Genomic DNA, 17,634 nt, shown 5'->3' with positions numbered 1-17,634 from the left:
GGTGTTCGTAGCCAAATGCTGTTTTGTCACTGAAAACATAAATTATTTGTATTTATGCAAGTTGTACAGAATTTTACTTGGCAATCTGCATATTTATTAAATGAAAAAACTGGAATTTCTGTGTTGTACTTAAGTCTTTTTTTTTCTGAATAAAAGGAATACTGTACAAAGACTATAGCATCCTGACTCTCTCGATAGCGATGTAAAAATGTGGTTGACATCTACCCCTCGACTGTGATCTGGACACTAACTGCTTTCAAGAGCAGATGAAACTAATACTTCTTTTTGCACCCCACCATGATTTCCTAGGGCATGGGTCTTTCTAGCAAGGGGTAGCACTTTGTCAGCCTTGTAACAATGCACTGCCAGGAAACTACAAGACACGATCCAAACTGAATAAGAGCGGGATAGTATTACCCACACACTTCCTGGGTGTGGTGTTCTGTCCTATCTAGTGGCACAGAGACGGCTTAGAGACCTAAAATGAGTCTGCTCTACAGCCTTAGCTAACAGCCAGTCGGTTTGATCCTGCCTGCATTACAATAGGATTAGGATCTATGTGATAGAAACAGATTTCTGATGCTCATTAGAAACTGCAAAGATGTTTAATGAAGCTTTGCCTTTGCTCAGATTACCTGAAGGATGTGTCTGGATTTAAATGTTGTAATTTGCCACTGTTGCTAAGGTCATAGCTACACTGGGGATGTGTCCTGGTTTTCAGTTAGCAGTTCAAATCCCCAGCATAACATCAGGTTTGCCCTATCAAGCCTTGTTTTGCACGAGTGCAGTTTATGTTTTCAAGCCTGGGTAGGTGTAAGCAGTTTATAGCAGTCTTCCTGTCTACACTATGGCTGAGCACTGATGGAGCTATATTGGTGTCAGACCACTAGTGGCTGAAAGCAGGACAAAGGCTCAGGCCATGTCTACACTACCGGCTAAATGGGCGCTGCTGCAATTGATGCAGCAGCGTCTATTTTAGCAGGTCTGGTGAAGACGCTAAGTCGATGGGAGAATGGTCTCCTGTTGATGTCTGTACTCCATCTCCCTGAGAGGCAGAAGCTATGTTGACAGGAGAGTGTTTCCATTGACTCAGCTTGGTGCAGACACCACTGTAAGTCAACCCAAGTTATGTCAACTTCAGTTACATAAATTGCTTAACTCAGCTTGACTTACAGCGTTAGTGTAGACCAGCTCCCAGTGTCCACAAGGCCACCAATGGCGGTAGCACTGGGAAGCTTAGAGTACATGGGCCAGTGGGTGCTTTTGGCATTTTAAACACAATTAATGGTGTTTTCAAAAGAGCCCAAGTGAGTTAAGGAGGAAAAGTCCTATTGAAAGTTGTTGTGAGCTGACTTAAGATGAAGGGGGGAGTTGATGTGAGTCACATTAGCTGCCTGTCTCTGTTCCGTAGCATAGTGATTCTGCTCATAACTTTCCATACACCTGAGGTTACGAAATGGAAATAGTTGAAAAACCACTTCAAGGTGGAGTTGAGGTCTCTCAACTGCAGGAAAATAGTAAATGTTTTGTTTTTTGTTTTTCGTTTTTTTTTCATACAATGTAGAAATGCACCAAATTTGGTAAAGGTTAGTGAGGGACTGGGATGGTGAAGTGAAATACTACTAGTTCAGTCGGGCAGTGAGGTGTGCTTAGACTAAAATTTCTGCAGGCAGTAGGTACTGTGTGGGGCTCATTATCTCTTACCTTGCTGTAGTAGTTTTTTCACAACTGGTAAAGCTTTCACTTGCTTTTTAGCATAACAATGTCGCTATCTTTCCATGACTCTGGGTGTATCAGCTGGTTCTCGACATGGCTATCCTCCAGCAGTCCCTCGGTTGCCATGTCCTCATATTCACTCTTCTTCCATTCCTACCTATAAAAAAAAAAAAAAATTAACCATAAATAGTTATAAAACACGTTGTAATTTTTCATCAATTTGTTATCAAAATGGCCTTACCTCCACCGTCGAGTCTGCTTCCTCCAAAGACAGCAACACATTTTTTCGCACGTGATCTTTTTTGTCTTTTACAACTGGCCGTGACTCCATAAAGTCTTCCTGTTTCTTCAGTTCAATTTCAGGATGAAAGGCAGGGTTCGGCAAGAGGTCTGCCTCTTTAGCAAAATAAGTATAAATGGGTCGTCTCTTCTGAACGTGAGCTGGTGCACCCGTGGGCAATTCCGGCTTCTTGGCATCTGGAGGCGTCTTGTAGAAGGACATGACCGTTGTCTCGGCTACCGGTTTTAAAACTGCCGTTCACAAAAATATGTGGTTTTATACACATGGTCAAATGCTCGTTGGCTAGAGGTTTTTTCAAATAATACACTTCACGATCGTCCTTTTTTGAAAGGCTCTTCTTTTAGAATCTTGGTATGAATGGATTGGTTCAAAAAGTGCATTCTGTGACACAGCTGTAAAGCAGTTACGGATGGGTCCACCGAAAGACAGGGCTAGCTCCCAAGGATCACCTCTGAGAATAGCTATCATTTCACTACCGACAGTCGCTGGAGTAGGACGTTTCGCTCTGCATGTGTTCAGTAACGCAGCCTCTCTTTATTTTTTTTTCTAAAACCTTTTTTCTTTGCCCTGTGCTTACTTTTTCCTTTTTTTCCTCTAAACCTAACTAAAGCTTCCTTTTTTAATCTTTAAGCTTTCTCACTCTCTTCTTTGAACCTTTTTTCTTTAGAGAATCCACCAAATGTATCCAAGCACAAGCATGCAACGTTCCTCCTATTCAAATGTAAAAAAATAAAAATTCAAAATGGCTGACGGTGCCAGACCTTGACACCAATGGGACTGGAGGGCAGGACATAAGTCTCAAATGGGGTGTGGAAACCAATCGAGCTGTATGCTATGGTTATAGAACACCGATGGTACTTTCTTGCGTAGTCTTTGACACTCATATTCTGGCCTTCATGGGACATAAGCATGTGACTAATTGCAAGTAGTCGTTGGGCCATTAGCATGTGCAGTAGTGTCCTGCAGAGTCAGCTGCTTCATAAACAGAAGGCAATTTTTGTGCCTTCCCTGAATCAAGAGAGAAGTTCTTTCAGTTAGTCATGATAACAAGTTCTAAGTTCGCATGGATACGGTTGTTCTATTTTGAACTCCATGAAGCAATGGTGAATTTCTGATACTGTTCATCCTTTTGTAGAAATAAGCTTCCATTAGTGGATAAAACATCATAAATAATTTTCCGGATATTCTTGTCCTGGGGGGCGAGGAGAATCTCTGTCATTGAGTTTAAATGAGGAAAAGAATTTTTATTTGCCTAAAATCAGGATTCCCGTGGGACTGAAAACAGGAAATTGCTTGACAAAATGCATAATTAATCCATGGAACTCGGTGCCATGAGACTTTGAAGTAAAGAGTTTGGTACAATTCAAAGAAGGATGAGACACTCAAACTCTTGTCCTGCAAACACTTAAAATGGTTTTTAACATCACTCGTGAACTATCCCGTATAAATCAATGGGTCTACCCAGGTAAATATAGTTATGCATGTGAGTGTTTCAGGGTCTGGGCCTTAATTTGGCAATATAAATATGCGCTTTGGATAATTTAGTTGGCTTACTCCTCTTTGGGATGTGAGGGGAGCCATTAACTGTGAGGTTAGGAGGAATCTTTCCCCGTCCACCTGGCCTCCTGTGGGCATAATTATCCATAATGGAGGTTTTACAGGTTTCTTTGTAGCTTCTATGACTGGCCATGGTCAGAAAGGAGATAAGACTAGACCAGGGTTTCTCAAAGTGTGGGTTGGGACATAAAATTAGGGTTGGCAGAAGACTTGTTTCAAAGGGTCACATGGCAGCTCCTGTGGCTCACCTCTCTGCTCTGCGCGTTACAATCTCTGGGATTCCAGCACCACTCAGGTTTGGAGCAGCCGTCATGATGACGGCAGCCTGGGTAGGCAGAGGTGGATTAGGGGTTTGTGGGGCCATGGGCCAGAGCAAGTTGGGGGGGCCCTTCCCACCCCTTCTTCCTGCAGTCTCCTTGTTTTCCTCCCCAGGCACTTCAGCTGGGGAGCGGGGTGGGGGCGTGGAGACTTGCCCTGCCCCGCCCCGCCCCACCCACCCAGCACGCCTGCAAGACCCTGCGTCCGCTCCCCAGCAGGAGCGCTGGGCAGGTGCATGGAGCAGGTCAGGGCGCTGGGGCATGCCTTTTTCTGGGGGGCCCCAATTGTCCGGGGCCCCTGGGCAAGGGCCCCATTGGGTCAGTGGTTAATCTGCCACTGTGAGTAGGCCAAATCTGAGCGGCACTGCAACCCCAGGAGCCAGGTCGCAACTCCACTCTCTCAAATTTGGTCCAGTCGAGGGGCGGGGGGCCAAACTGTAGTGACGTTTCAAACCTGAAGGTTGCAACGACTGAAGCAGAGAGACCAGCTTAGCTAGCCCCTTGGCACAGGAACCACCACTGTGGGGTGAGTGCCAGGCAGGGACCAACCCTCCTGGGATGCAGGACCTGACTGAAACCACCCCAGGGCCTCCATGCCCAGACTATTTACTGGGTCACGACAGGCCATAAACATTTACAAATGGGTCCTCAGCCCAAAAAAGGTTAACCACTGGATTAGACGTTTGGCTTGATCTGCCATAGTATTTGCTATGTTAGGGGGAGCAAGTTAGCATATCCCTTTTTCTTTTACCCATTAAGGTAATCTGAGGTAACACTAATATTTGTCTTGTTTTCTTCTAGGAAGACCATGTAAACCACTAGAACTACAAAATGGCAGGGTTGATTTAACCGATTTCCGGTTTGGTGCAACAGCCAACTTCTCCTGTAGTGAAGGGTGAGTGGCAAATTGCTTCTTTTGACTAATTAACAGAACCTAGATTGGTGTAAAACTGCTGGTGAAGTCTGGCAAAATGAGATTCGAAATCCTGCCTAATTTTAAGAACATAAGTGAGTGGTGTGCTGTACATCTGTAGCCGTGGGCTGGGCCCTTGTTAAGAGTTACACCTGTGACTTTCAAAGGAGTTGAAGGATGCTACCCACCCATTTATGGCTGTCCTTCGGTGGGAGCTGGGCACGTAACTCGCTCAGGTGCTTTTGGAAATCCCAGCCTGGACCTTCAAACGGTCATCCCAGCAGCTGCTGGATCATGAGTTCAAAAGGAGAGCCCCACCTGAAGGGTAACGTGGCACTCACTGATCGGTGCGGTCTCTGGCAAGTAACGGGCTGTTGTTGGTCAGTCCTAGTGTCTTGAATCAGTGCTGGGATTGTGAGGCAGAATATTGCCCATAAAAGGCAGCACCAGGTAGAAGCAGACTTCTTCGGACTCGTCAATAACTATCAGGGTAGTGTCAAGTTCAGTTGTTGCTTTTGTCCATATGGGTTACGTCCATATGGGTTTGTCCATATGGGCAACCCTTGGGGAATCATAAATGGATTGTGACCTCATTCCAATAAGCGGGTGTTCTGGGTGTTGAGATAACTGAATAGATTGCATTGGATGGGGACCAAAAACACAACCAACCAAGTGCAGGTGTTTTTTCACTGTATCGAAACTTTGGAGGGTTTGACCTGTCTGCAGGGGTTAAGTCTTCTGGGAAGAAGAGTAAGATGTCTCTGGGTGGAAGCTAACCCCCAGTCTGAGGGAGGAGATATGGGGGGGGGGAGGGCGCGGGGAGGTGTAACTCCCTGCTGGTGGCTGGCTCGCCAAACCCCCTGCAAGTTAAATGCTTTTTTGTGTGGATTGGTTGTCAGCCTGGTTTCTGGGTGAAGTGGGTTGATCCACAGTTGAGGGATTTGTGGAGGTAGGGTTTCTTTGCACTAGCCTACATGGACTGACGGCCTTGGATTTGTGCAGGCCCATGAGTTCCCTGGGTTTAGGATTAGGTTAGATCTTCGACAGTTAAGATGCTCAGATTTTGAACATGGAAGGGAGATGGGGTCAGGTGGGTGACAGCTCAAGGCAGCTGACTTGCCATCGCTTCTGTCAGGATGGGTTATCTTTAGGTATGATTTTTATTTTACAAAACGTTGCTGGGGAGGAAAGGTAAGGTGAGCTGCTTAAGCTGAGTCATTGACAACTAGGGTAACACAATTGGGCATTCAGAGAAGAGGTATCTAGTACTGCTGCAGATAAATCATAGTAATTCTAAGGTGTAAAATGGTGGCAGCTCGCATTTCAAACACTCTTCTGGTCTTAGAAACATAAGAGGAGGCACAGCCTCCTATCCAGCAAGTCCAAACCATTTTTCCATGTGACAGCACCGTGAGCAGACCATTGTCTAAAATAACATGGTTTCCTGGGCATTTATTAAGTTCTGTAGTAGGGGTGATTAGAGCCCTCTTCCACCTGTTAGAGATATTTGCACTCCTTACTACTTGTATCTCCAATTTAGAAGAAGGATCACTTGTTCCCCTTTGCAAAGAATTAACCAGCATTCCCAAGCATCTGACTAGTGTAGACAAGAAGTGAGAGCACTCTCTTGCTACCAGTTTATAGCTCTAGATTGACTTTAATTACTCTAGTGTTCCTTGGCCCCGTGGTCTTAGACCTATCCTGTTTTATAGCAGAGATGACCCTGATCAATCCTTTTTCTCCACTTAGTGGCATAAAGAAACCATGTTCCATCTTTCTGACCTGTAACCCAGTTCTTTGGTTACTTCAGTAACAAACTTGAACCGTTCGTTCGTTCGTTCGTTGCAGATTAATTGGACCGACTTCTGCCCCATGTGCGCTTGTGGGAGAGTGCACAATTCAATGGTTTTAAGAACAGTTCACATCTGGAGATGATGCAGCATAGCTGGTGCTACAGAGGAGTCTGTTCTTACATCTTTTAATCCAAGTAAGAGTAAAACTTGAGGATGTATGTTTGGTTGGGGAGAGAATGAAATCCTACTGTGGTTCACCATGGTGTTTGGATGACTCCTATAGAATCAAAGCTTAAAAACCAAGTCCCTTCTAGATTGTTCACCTGGCACTGTTTAATATTCATAATCCAACAGGCCTCATGGCACCTCTTGGCTCGTGTATCTGTGTAATCCTTGCTGTTTGCGAAGTAAAAGGCATGATGATGACTTCAAGAAGTCTTGACCCTTCCCAAACCTGACTACCCACTTAAAATCTGAGGCTCTTTGGGAATGAATCACAATTAATTTGCCTGTACCTTACTTTGATCTCTTGGATGCTTTCTGGGCTTGGTCTGTCAATATTCGTCCTGTGTCATCACTGACTAACCAAAGAGCCTTTTATTGCCCTGATAGAAAACTTTGAGGATGTTGGTGCTTAGTCGTCATATTCATGTCAGTTACTCATTCTTTGTTTCAATCAGCTCTTATTGCCCAATCTCAGGTGTGAAACCTAAGGGCTCAGTTTTTGCCCCTAGAGTAGGGTGACCAGACAGGAAATGTGAAAAATCGGGACGGGGATGTGGCGTAATAAGAACTTATATAAGAAAAAGACCCCAACGTCGGGACTGTCCCTATAAAATCAGGATATCTGGTCACCCTACCCTAGAGCCGGAGCCACAAAGCGATGAAGTACCTGAGTGGGGGTGGCTGGAATCATGCAGCAGGGCCCAATTCATCTCTCTGCTTCTGAGCCAAACAGTCCATGGATCTGACAGCTCTGATGCATCCCTGCAGGGATTTCCAGTACAGTGTGTCCTTGGGGCATTTCTAGGGGCATGGACATGTGGCTGGACCTGTGCTGCACTGCGCTTATTCCCAGCTTCTTGGTCACAAACAAAGCCCAGCACAAGGTAGGGTAGCTAGCTTGCAGGCCTTTGGCAGAGACATGGAAAATGAAAGCCTTACACACTGTTCCCATCACAACCTTTTCTTGTTTGCATCAGTGCTAAGGGTGGCTCTTTAAGTCATCTCCACACAATGAGCTATGTACGTAACTAGTTTTGCATAGTTAGAGTACAAGGTTACTATTTGCACAAATGAATCCTAGGGAGTGTTTGAATCTCTGCCTCCCCTTCATGTTTCACAATACTTAAGACAATAACCATCCCTCAAGCAAGGTTCCTGGAAATGAGTTGTTCTACTGAGATTTTCCCTCCCCCCCTTCAAAACGGTCATTTTTCAGATTGGACGATGACAAACCCCACTGCCTGAAATAAAGCATTCTTCCATGGTAACAGATGCTTTGCAGATCACAACTGTCAAGGCTGAATCCCCACTCTGGCACCTTGAGTGCAGGAGGAGGGGGCCTGCAAGTTTAGTTTTTAAAAACTCATACTTGCCAGTCCAGGCTTGTATTAAACTCCAAGGTTACAACTTTTCTCTGACCTTGGCTTGGTAAATGCTGCCACCAGCCCAAAAAAAAAAAACCCTTTGGACCCATCCCCCTCCTGAGCTAGCAATTGTCTGCAGGTGCAGTCTGCGGTGACCTTCTCAGCTTTTCTTCCGGTTGGCACTTTTGCCAAATCAAACACTGTGTAGGAGGGCGGCTATTTGTCCATCACTGTCCCCTGCTAAATTAAATCGTTCCGTTTCTGAGCATACAGAAAGATGATGCAAGGCTTTCATTTTCCATGTCTCTGCCAAAGGTCTGCACGCTGCAGAGCTAAAAGCTTTATCAAGAAGAGCTACTCTGAAAATTCATCACCACCCTGGGACCAGCCAGACTTTAAAATCTCAGCCCCTGCAACTGATTTTTTTCAAAAGAATTTGGCTCCTGTTTAGGCACCAAAGCCAAGGGTCAGGCTTCCAAAAGAGCTCAGCCTCTCATATATACCACTCCCATGCTGCACTCTTTTGGAAAATACAGCCTGAAGATACTTGGTTTTGATATTTCAGTTCCTTTGCTGATGAGGGTGGGGCGAGGCCTCCTGCGTGGTGCATTGGTGCCTACCCCAGTGCTACACCACATGCCTTGTGGCCCACTGAAAATCTATGTAGCCCCACCCAATGGCTGGCAGCGATGGCTTATCTGAGGCCCTGCTTCCATTCTGTGTATGCGACCTTATTTGGGTCAGGTGCAGTGGCTCCCGTCTGAGCTTGTCTTGATGGATTCCTTGTGAACCTTGACTGTGGTGGGCCCGTGGGCGTTGCCTGTGTTGGGGGCTGGTGCAGGAGTAATGCCAATGGGAGAGAGCCCGGGGCAGGAGAGGCCAGAAGGAACAGTGACCAAGTACCCAGGGGAAGAAAACGTGCAAATGAGTGCTGCTGTGTTTTAAATGCACAACGGAGGAGCCGCGAAGAGCCAGCTCACGGTGCATCGTTAGCATGGCCAAGCCCTGAGGCAGTGGGGCTGGGGCAGTTGAACAGAATGTAAGGCAGTCTAGATGACTGGTGCTGGCGGAGAAGGCCTGCCATCCAAAGAGAACACAGCCAAGCACAGGAGGTATCAGGGACCCTTTCTGAGAGGAGCTACCATAAAGCACATGCTGTTGGCTGCTGTGATCAAAGTGGGCTTTACCCACTTATCATAGGGTAGGCTGCCTGTTGTTGGCTATGTGTGTGTTGTGCTATCCCAGCTCTGTGCAGCTAGGGGACGCAGCAGACCTTGATCGAATTGCCCAATTAAACCCCAGCCCCGTTTCAGTAGCAAAGGCACGTAGCCAGGTTTATTGTTGACAAAGCATGGTCCTAGCTCCCCAGATCAATGTCTACGGTGACGCTAGCACATGTATGCCTGTAACAATGGACCGGCTCAGTGAATGACAGGACTTTAATAGGCAGCAGATTTAAAACAAACAAAAGGAAGCATTTTTTTTCACACAATGCACAGTCAACCTGTGGAACTCATTGCCAGAATATGTTGATTCAAAATAACTAGATAAGTTCATGGAGGATAGGTCTATCAATGGCTATGAGCCAGGATGGACAGGGATGATGTCCCTAGCCTCTGTTTGCCAGAAGCTGGGAATGGGAGACAGGGTATAGATCACTCGATTACCCATTGTGTTCATTCCCTCTGGGGCACCTGGCATTGGCCATTGTTGGAAGACAGGATAGTGGCCTAGATGGATCTTTGGTCTGACCCCTTATGGCCGTTCTTATGTTGTTAGGACTTTCCGTTCCCTCCTCGGCCAGACAAAGACACTCCCTCTGAGACCCTTCTTTATACACCGGTACAAACGCATTACGTATTGCCCCTCTGACGTGGTTAGTTACTACTGTTTACCCTGTACAGGTTGGTTCAGTCAAACGCCTCTTTCCATCAGTGTCATCCTGTCCTTATCTCTAGGAGGGGTCAACATGTTCCTTTTATCTTTGGGGAGTGCATTTGTAAGTTACTTGATATGGGGTGTTCTGGTACCACCACCCTTCTGGAATGTGTTTCTGTGAGTGTCCTGTGCCTAGCACTTCTTAGGAATGTGTGTGGTTTTGCAATACCAGCCCTGTTCTTTCGGGTTCTGTGAACTTGCAAGCAGGCATGTATTATAACAGGGCCAGATCACTTTTGCTAACTTTGCTTTATATCAGCAGGGCCTGACTACTACTTTAGTCCAGGGCTCTGATACCAGGCCTCATGTTTCAGGCTCTCCCTTTCTACTACATCTGTGATGGCCTGTCTTCCTATGCTCTGAATACAGGGCCAGATTCTCAGCTGGTGTAAATAGGCACAGCTCTAACTTCACTAGGGCAAGGCCAATTTATATCGGCCGTGAATTTAGGCAACGCTCTTTGCACTGTAGTTTCTGTCTCCTCCCAAATTCAGACTTCGGCATCTTCTTTGCACTTCCCCTCCCATTTTTCATCTTGCGTAAAAATCGTAATTCTTTTGGCACTTCTCTGGACAAGTCTCACCCATCCCCATCTAAATTAAGCCATTCCATTTCCCGTCTCAGTCCAGAGACAAACGTTGTGTAACGTATGCATCTCTGCCAAATACCTGCATGCTCCAAACCGAAAACCTTTTATCAGGAAGCAGTCAGCAAAGGAACAAAATCCAAAGTGCTGTATGGTTTTGCGATGTCAGTTCTTTTGTTGCTTTTCTGTTTTGCTGGAGGTGAGAGAGACTGTGGGTATGTCTTCACTCTACGTTAAAGCGCTGTCAGGCAGATCGGGAAGCTAAGGGCAGCTGAGCTTCTTTAGGCTGAAAGCCCTGCAAAAGACTCTCTGGCCATGGCCGCTTTAAGAAAACCGCTCACCGCTGACAATGACCATGGTCTCTGAAATGGTACCAAAACCACAATTTGCCTAATTTATACTTAAGGGTATGTCTACACTACGGAATAAGGTCGAATTTATAGAAGTCGGTTTTTTAGAAATCGGTTTTATATATTCGAGTGTGTGTGTCCCCACAGAAAATGCTCTAAGTGCATTAAGTGCATTAACTGGGCGGAGTGCTTCCACAGTACCGAGGCTAGAGTCGACTTCCGGAGCGTTGCACTGTGGGTAGCTATCCCACAGTTCCCGCAGTCTCCGCTGCCCATTGGAATTCTGGGTTGAGATCCCAATGCCTGATGGGGCTAAAACATTGTCGCGGGTGGTTCTGGGTACATATCGTCAGTCCCCCCTTCCCTCCCTCCGTGAAAGCAAGGGCAGACAATCGTTTCGCGCCTTTTTTCCTGAGTTACCTGTGCGGACGCCATACCACCGCAAGCATGGAGCCTGCTCAGGTAACCGTCACCGTATGTCTCCTGGGTGCTGGCAGACGTGGTACTGCATTGCTACACAGTAGCAGCAATCCATTGCCTTGTGGCAGCAGACGGTACAATACGACTGGTAGCCGTCATCGTCATGTCCAAGGTGCTCCTGGCCGCGTCGGCTGGGAGCGCCTGGGCAGACATGGGCGCAGGGACTAAATTTGGAGTGACTTGACCAGGTCATTCTCTTTAGTCCTGCAGTCAGTCCTATTGAACCGTCTTACGGTGAGCAGGCAGGCAATATGGATTGCTAGCAGTCCTATTGTACCGTCTTCTGCCGAGCAGCCATGAGATGTGGATGGCATGCAGTCCTTCTGCACCGTCTGCTGCCAGCCAAAGATGTAAAAGATAGATGGAGTGGATGAAAACAAGAAATAGACCAGATTTGTTTTGTACTCATTTGCCTCCTCCCCCGTCTAGGGGACTCATTCCTCTAGGTCACACTGCAGTCACTCACAGAGAAGGTGCAGCGAGGTAAATCTAGCCATGTATCAATCAGAGGCCAGGCTAACCTCCTTGTTCCAATAAGAACAATAACTTAGGTGCACCATTTCTTATTGGAACCCTCCGTGAAGTCCTGCCTGAAATACTCCTTGATGTAAAGCCACCCCCTTTGTTGATTTTAGCTCCCTGAAGCCAACCCTGTAAGCCGTGTCGTCAGTCACCCTTCCCTCCATCAGAGCAACGGCAGACAATCATTCCGCGCCTTTTTTCTGTGCGGACGCCATACCAAGGCAAGCATGGAGGCCGCTCAGCTCACTTTGGCAATTAGGAGCACATTAAACACCACACGCATTATCCAGCAGTATATGCAGCACCAGAACCTGGCAAAGCGATACCGAGCGAGGAGGCGATGTCAGCGCGGTCACATGAGTGATCAGGACATGGACACAGATTTCTCTGAAAGCATGGGCCCTGCCAATGTAGGCATCATGGTGCTAATGGGGCAGGTTCATGCTGTGGAACGCCGATTCTGGGCTCGGGAAACAAGCACAGACTGGTGGGACCGCATACCGTTGCAGGTCTGGGACGATTCCCAGTGGCTGCGAAACTTTCGCATGCGTAAGGGCACTTTCATGGAACTTTGTGACTTGCTTTCCCCTGCCCTGAAGCGCATGAATACCAAGATGAGAGCAGCCCTCACAGTTGAGAAGCGAGTGGCGATAGCCCTGTGGAAGCTTGCAACGCCAGACAGCTACCGGTCAGTTGGGAATCAATTTGGAGTGGGCAAATCTACTGTTGGGGCTGCTGTGATGCAAGTAACCCACGCAATCAAAGATCTGCTGATATCAAGGGTAGTGACCCTGGGAAATGTGCAGGTCAAAGTGGATGGCTTTGCTGCAATGGGATTCCCTAACTGTGGTGGGGCCATAGACGGAACCCATATCCCTATCTTGGCACCGGAGCACCAAGCCGGCGAGTACATAAACCGCAAGGGGTACTTTTCAATAGTGCTGCAAGCTCTGGTGGATCACAAGGGACGTTTCACCAACATCAACGTGGGATGGCCGGGAAAGGTACATGACGCTCGCATCTTCAGGAACTCTGGTCTGTTTCAAAAGCTGCAAGAAGGGACTTTATTCCCAGACCAGAAAATAACTGTTGGGGATGTTGAAATGCCTATATGTATCCTTGGGGACCCAGCCTACCCCTTAATGCCATGGCTCATGAAGCCGTACACAGGCAGCCTGGACAGTAGTCAGGAGCTGTTCAACTACAGGCTGAGCAAGTGCAGAATGGTGGTAGAATGTGCATTTGGACGTTTAAAGGCGCGCTGGCGCAGTTTACTGACTCGCTTAGACCTCAGCGAAACCAATATTCCCACTGTTATTACTGCTTGCTGTGTGCTCCACAGTATCTGTGAGAGTAAGGGGGAGACGTTTATGGCGGGGTGGGAGGTTGAGGCAAATCGCCTGGCTGCTGGTTATGCGCAGCCAGACACCAGGGCTGTTAGAAGAGCACAGGAGGGCGCGGTACGCATCAGAGAAGCTTTGAAAACCAGTGTCATGACTGGCCAGGCTACGGTTTGAAAGTTCTGTTTGTTTCTCCTTGATGAAACCCCCGCCCCTTGGTTCACTCTACTTCCCTGTAAGCTAACCACCCTCTCCTCCTCCCTTCGATCACCGCTTGCAGAGGCAATAAAGTCATTGTTGCTTCACATTCATGCATTCTTTATTCATTCATCACACAAATAGGGGGATGACTACCAAGGTAGCCCAGGAGGGGTGGTGGAGGAGGGAAGGAAAATGCCACACAGCACTTTAAAAGTTTACAACTTTAAAATTTATTGAATGACAGCCTTCTTCTTTTTTTTGGGCAAACCTCTGTGGCGGAGTGGCTGGTTGGCCGGTGGCCCCCCCACTGCGTTCTTGGGCGTCTGGGTGTGGAGGCTATGGAACTTGGGGAGGAGGACGGTTGGTTACACAGGGGCTGTAGCGGCGGTCTGTGCTCCAGCTGCCTTTGCTGCAGCTCAACCATACACTGGAGCATACTGGTTGGTCCTCCAGCAGCCTCAGCATTGAATCCTGCCTCCTCTCATCACGCTGCCGCCACATTCGAGCTTCAGCCCGCCACCTCTCCTCCCGGTCATTTTGTGCTTTCCTGCACTCTGACATTATTTGCCTCCACGCATTCGTCTGTGCTCTGTCAGTGTGGGAGGACAGCATAAGCTCGGAGAACATTTCATCTCGAGTGCGTCTTTTTTTCTTTCTAATCTTCACTAGCCTCTGGGAAGGAGAAGATCCTGTGATCATTGAAACACATGCAGCTGGTGGAGGAAAAAAAAAGGGACAGCAGTATTTAAAAAGACACATTTTATAAAACACTGGCTACACTCTTTCAGGGTAAACCTTGCTGTTAACATTACATACATAGCACATGTGCTTTTGTTACAAGGTTGCATTTTGCCTCCCCCCACAGCGTGGCTACCCCCTCAACCCTCCCCCCTCCCTGTGGCTAACAGCGGGGAACATTTCTGTTCAGCCGCAGGCAAACAGCCCAGCAGGAATGGGCTCCTCTGAGTGTCCCCTGAAGAAAAGCACCCTATTTCAACCAGGTGACCATGGATTATATCTCACTCTCCTGAGGATAACACAGAGAGATAAAGAACGGATGTTGTTTGAACGCCAGCAAACATACACTGCAATGCTTTGTTGTACAGTGATTCCCGGGTATGTGTTACTGGCCTGGAGTGGTAAAGTGTCCTACCATGAAGGACGCAATAAGTCTGCCCTCCCCAGAAACCTTTTGCAAAGGCTTCGGGAGTATATCCAGGAGAGCCGCGAATGCCAGGGCAAAGTAATCCTTTCACATGCTTGCTTTTAAACCATGTATAGTATTTTAAAAGGTACACTCACCGGAGGTCCCTTCTCCGCCTGCTGGGTCCAGGAGGCAGCCTTGGGTGGGTGCGGGGGGGTACTGGCTCCAGGTCCAGGGTGAGAAACAGTTCCTGGCGGTCGGGAAAACCGGTTTCTCCGCTTGCTTGCTGTGAGCTATCTACAACCTCATCATCATCTTCTTCGTCCCCAAAACCTGCTTCCATATTGCCTCCATCTCCATTGAAGGAGTCAAACGACACGGCTGGGGTAGTGGTGGCTGAACCCCCTAAAATGGCATGCAGCTCATCATAGAAGCGGCATGTTTGGGGCTCTGACCCGGAGCGGCCGTTCGCCTCTCTGGTTTTCTGGTAGGCTTGCCTCAGCTCCTTCAGTTTCACGCGGCACTGCTTCGGGTCCCTGTTATGGCCTCTGTCCTTCATGCCCTGGGAGATTTTGACAAAGGTTTTGGCATTTCAAAAACTGGAACGGAGTTCTGATAGCACGGATTCCTCTCCCCATACAGCGATCAGATCCTGTACCTCCCGTTCGGTCCATGCTGGAGCTCTTTTGCGATTCTGGGACTCGATCATGGTCACCTCTGCTGATGAGCTCTGCATGGTCACCTGCAGCTTGCCACGCTGGCCAAACAGGAAATGAGATTCAAAAGTTCGTGGTTCTTTTCCTGTCTACCTGGCCAGTGCATCTGAGTTGAGAGTGCTGTCCAGAGCGGTCAAAATGGAGCACTCTGGGATAGCTCCCGGAGGCCAATACCGTCGAATTGTGTCCACAGTACCCCAAATTCGACCCGGCAAGGCCGATTTAAGCGCTAATCCACTTGTCGGGGTGGAGTAAGGAAATCGATTTTAAGAGCCCTTTAAGTCGAAATAAAGGGCTTCATCATGTGGACGGGTGCAGGTTTACATCGATTTAATGCTGCTAAATTCGACCTAAAGTCCTAGTGTAGACCAGGGCTAACACTGGTTCAGCTGCAACTACTGCTGACGCCTATTGTCAGCAATGGATACCCTAGGCTTCAAAGAGGGGAGAGAGAAGGTGGCTGTGCTGGCCAAAACCAGGGCAGGGAGCTCAAGGGAATCATTTGAGCTACCAGGCTACGTGGTTTGTACATCTGGTTTGGTGGTTTTGCGTTAACTGCATAGCAGAAATGTGCCTCTATAGACCTTTGTCAGATCAGTGTCAGTTCAGATCAAACCCAACCTCGAGAGGGTGATTTCTATGTTCATATGTGCATCTCGGGTGCACTTTCCCTAGCTGGCCCTGCAATAAATACTACACAGTAAAACTGACTGTATTCCCGGGAAAGCAGATAAAGGTGCTGACGCACTATCAGTTTATAACCTGCAGTGGGGTTGGGCTCATTGCCGATGCCATTGAAACACAACACAAACATTAATAGACTTATCCCTGCACCTCCCCGGAAGGGACGTATGTTGGTCTTATATCCAGGTTAGAGACTAGGAACCTGAGGCACAGAAAGATTCAGACTTACTCAAGTCCACATGGCGAGTCTGTTGGAGAACTGACAGCAGAGTGGAAAGAAACACTAATCTCCTGTCTCCCAGTCCGCTGCCTGAACCACAAAGTCATCCTTCTCCCCATGGCACTCCCGGGGTCTAGCTTGTGTCATCCTTCTCTTTGGGGAATCTGCATGTCCGTCTCCTAGGAGATAATTTGAAACATGTAACTAATTATTTAAATACCTCAAACAGTGCTTTAAAAGAAGGGAAAACATTACTCCAGAGAAGAGGCTCTGAATTAAATAGGAGAGGGTACTGCTGGTAAGAATCCCATTCTTTGCCTAAAACAGGGAGTGGAAGGAGGGATTAACTGTTAAATAGAAGGGCATGTTGTAGATAGAATTAAGGAGCACTGGCACAGCCCTGTGGGAGCTCTTCCCAGGGACAGCAGGGGATTGACGGTGCTGACAAAGCTGTGTGGGGAAGATTGCACTGTGTCTGCCTGTACTTGCCTCTGGTCAATGCTATTCTTCCCTCCCTTTAACCAGCACTAAATTGACTAGCCAAAGAAAAGTAAAAAGCCAGTTGTTGCTTCAGCAGCAGGAGTGAAATTCTATCAAGCCTCTCCTGCTCTGAGCGGAAACAGCCTTTTGCCATGTTTTGCTCCGGTTGAAGCACATTTTCAAACGCTTGGTAAAAAGATACTGAAGACTTGAGTTACTTAGTACTCCTAAATTAGAGGTGCTATTTGGTTGCCTGAAATACTCAGAGTTGCTAAGCCTGATGTCACTTGTGGGCAACTCACTGAATGTGCGAAGACAGTTTTATTCCTGAGCCTGAGCCACTAGTCTTGCAAGGTGGTTTACCTTGAGGAGAAGAAACTGACAGGAGCTGGATATATTCTTTGGTGAAGTCCTGTTTACAAAGAATGTACACCAAGTGCTCTTTCCCTGAACACAGTACAAACAGAAGGATGTTTCTCATTATTGCCAAGTCTACCTCTCCAGGGAGTCCTCTGCCCAAGATGCTCTGTGTCTCAGCTCCTTCTCACCACCCTTTCTGCTTCTAACACATAACAGCTTACTAAACACAAACCCCTTCCCCTGCATTTGCAACCATTCCCAGGGGAAACCCTTAATTTCTTGAGGTTACATTTTGTTATATTTGATCTGGCCTTGCATGTGGCCCATTGCCTTGGATGGTAGTTTCTGTTGTTTCCAGCTACTTCACTACACAAAAGGAGCATTTAATTGTTCCTTCCATTTAGCCTGAAAAAAAGCTTTTAGTGCA

At 47.4% G+C, this 17,634-nt stretch overlaps 1 protein-coding gene across 1 annotated transcript in view; it reads left to right on the top strand.

The window, feature by feature from the left end:
• LOC102941465 (complement receptor type 1) overlaps nucleotides 1-17,634 on the top strand; it is a 195,833-nt gene that overhangs the window by 70,393 nt on the left and 107,806 nt on the right. Inside the window, exons 27-28 of the mRNA XM_043533800.1 lie at nucleotides 4,693-4,786; nucleotides 6,653-6,709. Coding sequence (XP_043389735.1) covers nucleotides 4,693-4,786; nucleotides 6,653-6,709 — 151 coding nt within the window. The remainder of the gene's footprint in view (nucleotides 1-4,692; nucleotides 4,787-6,652; nucleotides 6,710-17,634) is intronic.

Source organism: Chelonia mydas, chromosome 21, assembly GCF_015237465.2.
Source record: "Chelonia mydas isolate rCheMyd1 chromosome 21, rCheMyd1.pri.v2, whole genome shotgun sequence".
Classification (NCBI taxonomy): Eukaryota; Metazoa; Chordata; order Testudines; family Cheloniidae; genus Chelonia; species Chelonia mydas.
The sequence above is the reverse complement of the archived record's forward strand: the minus strand, read 5'-3'. Positions and strand labels throughout refer to the sequence as shown.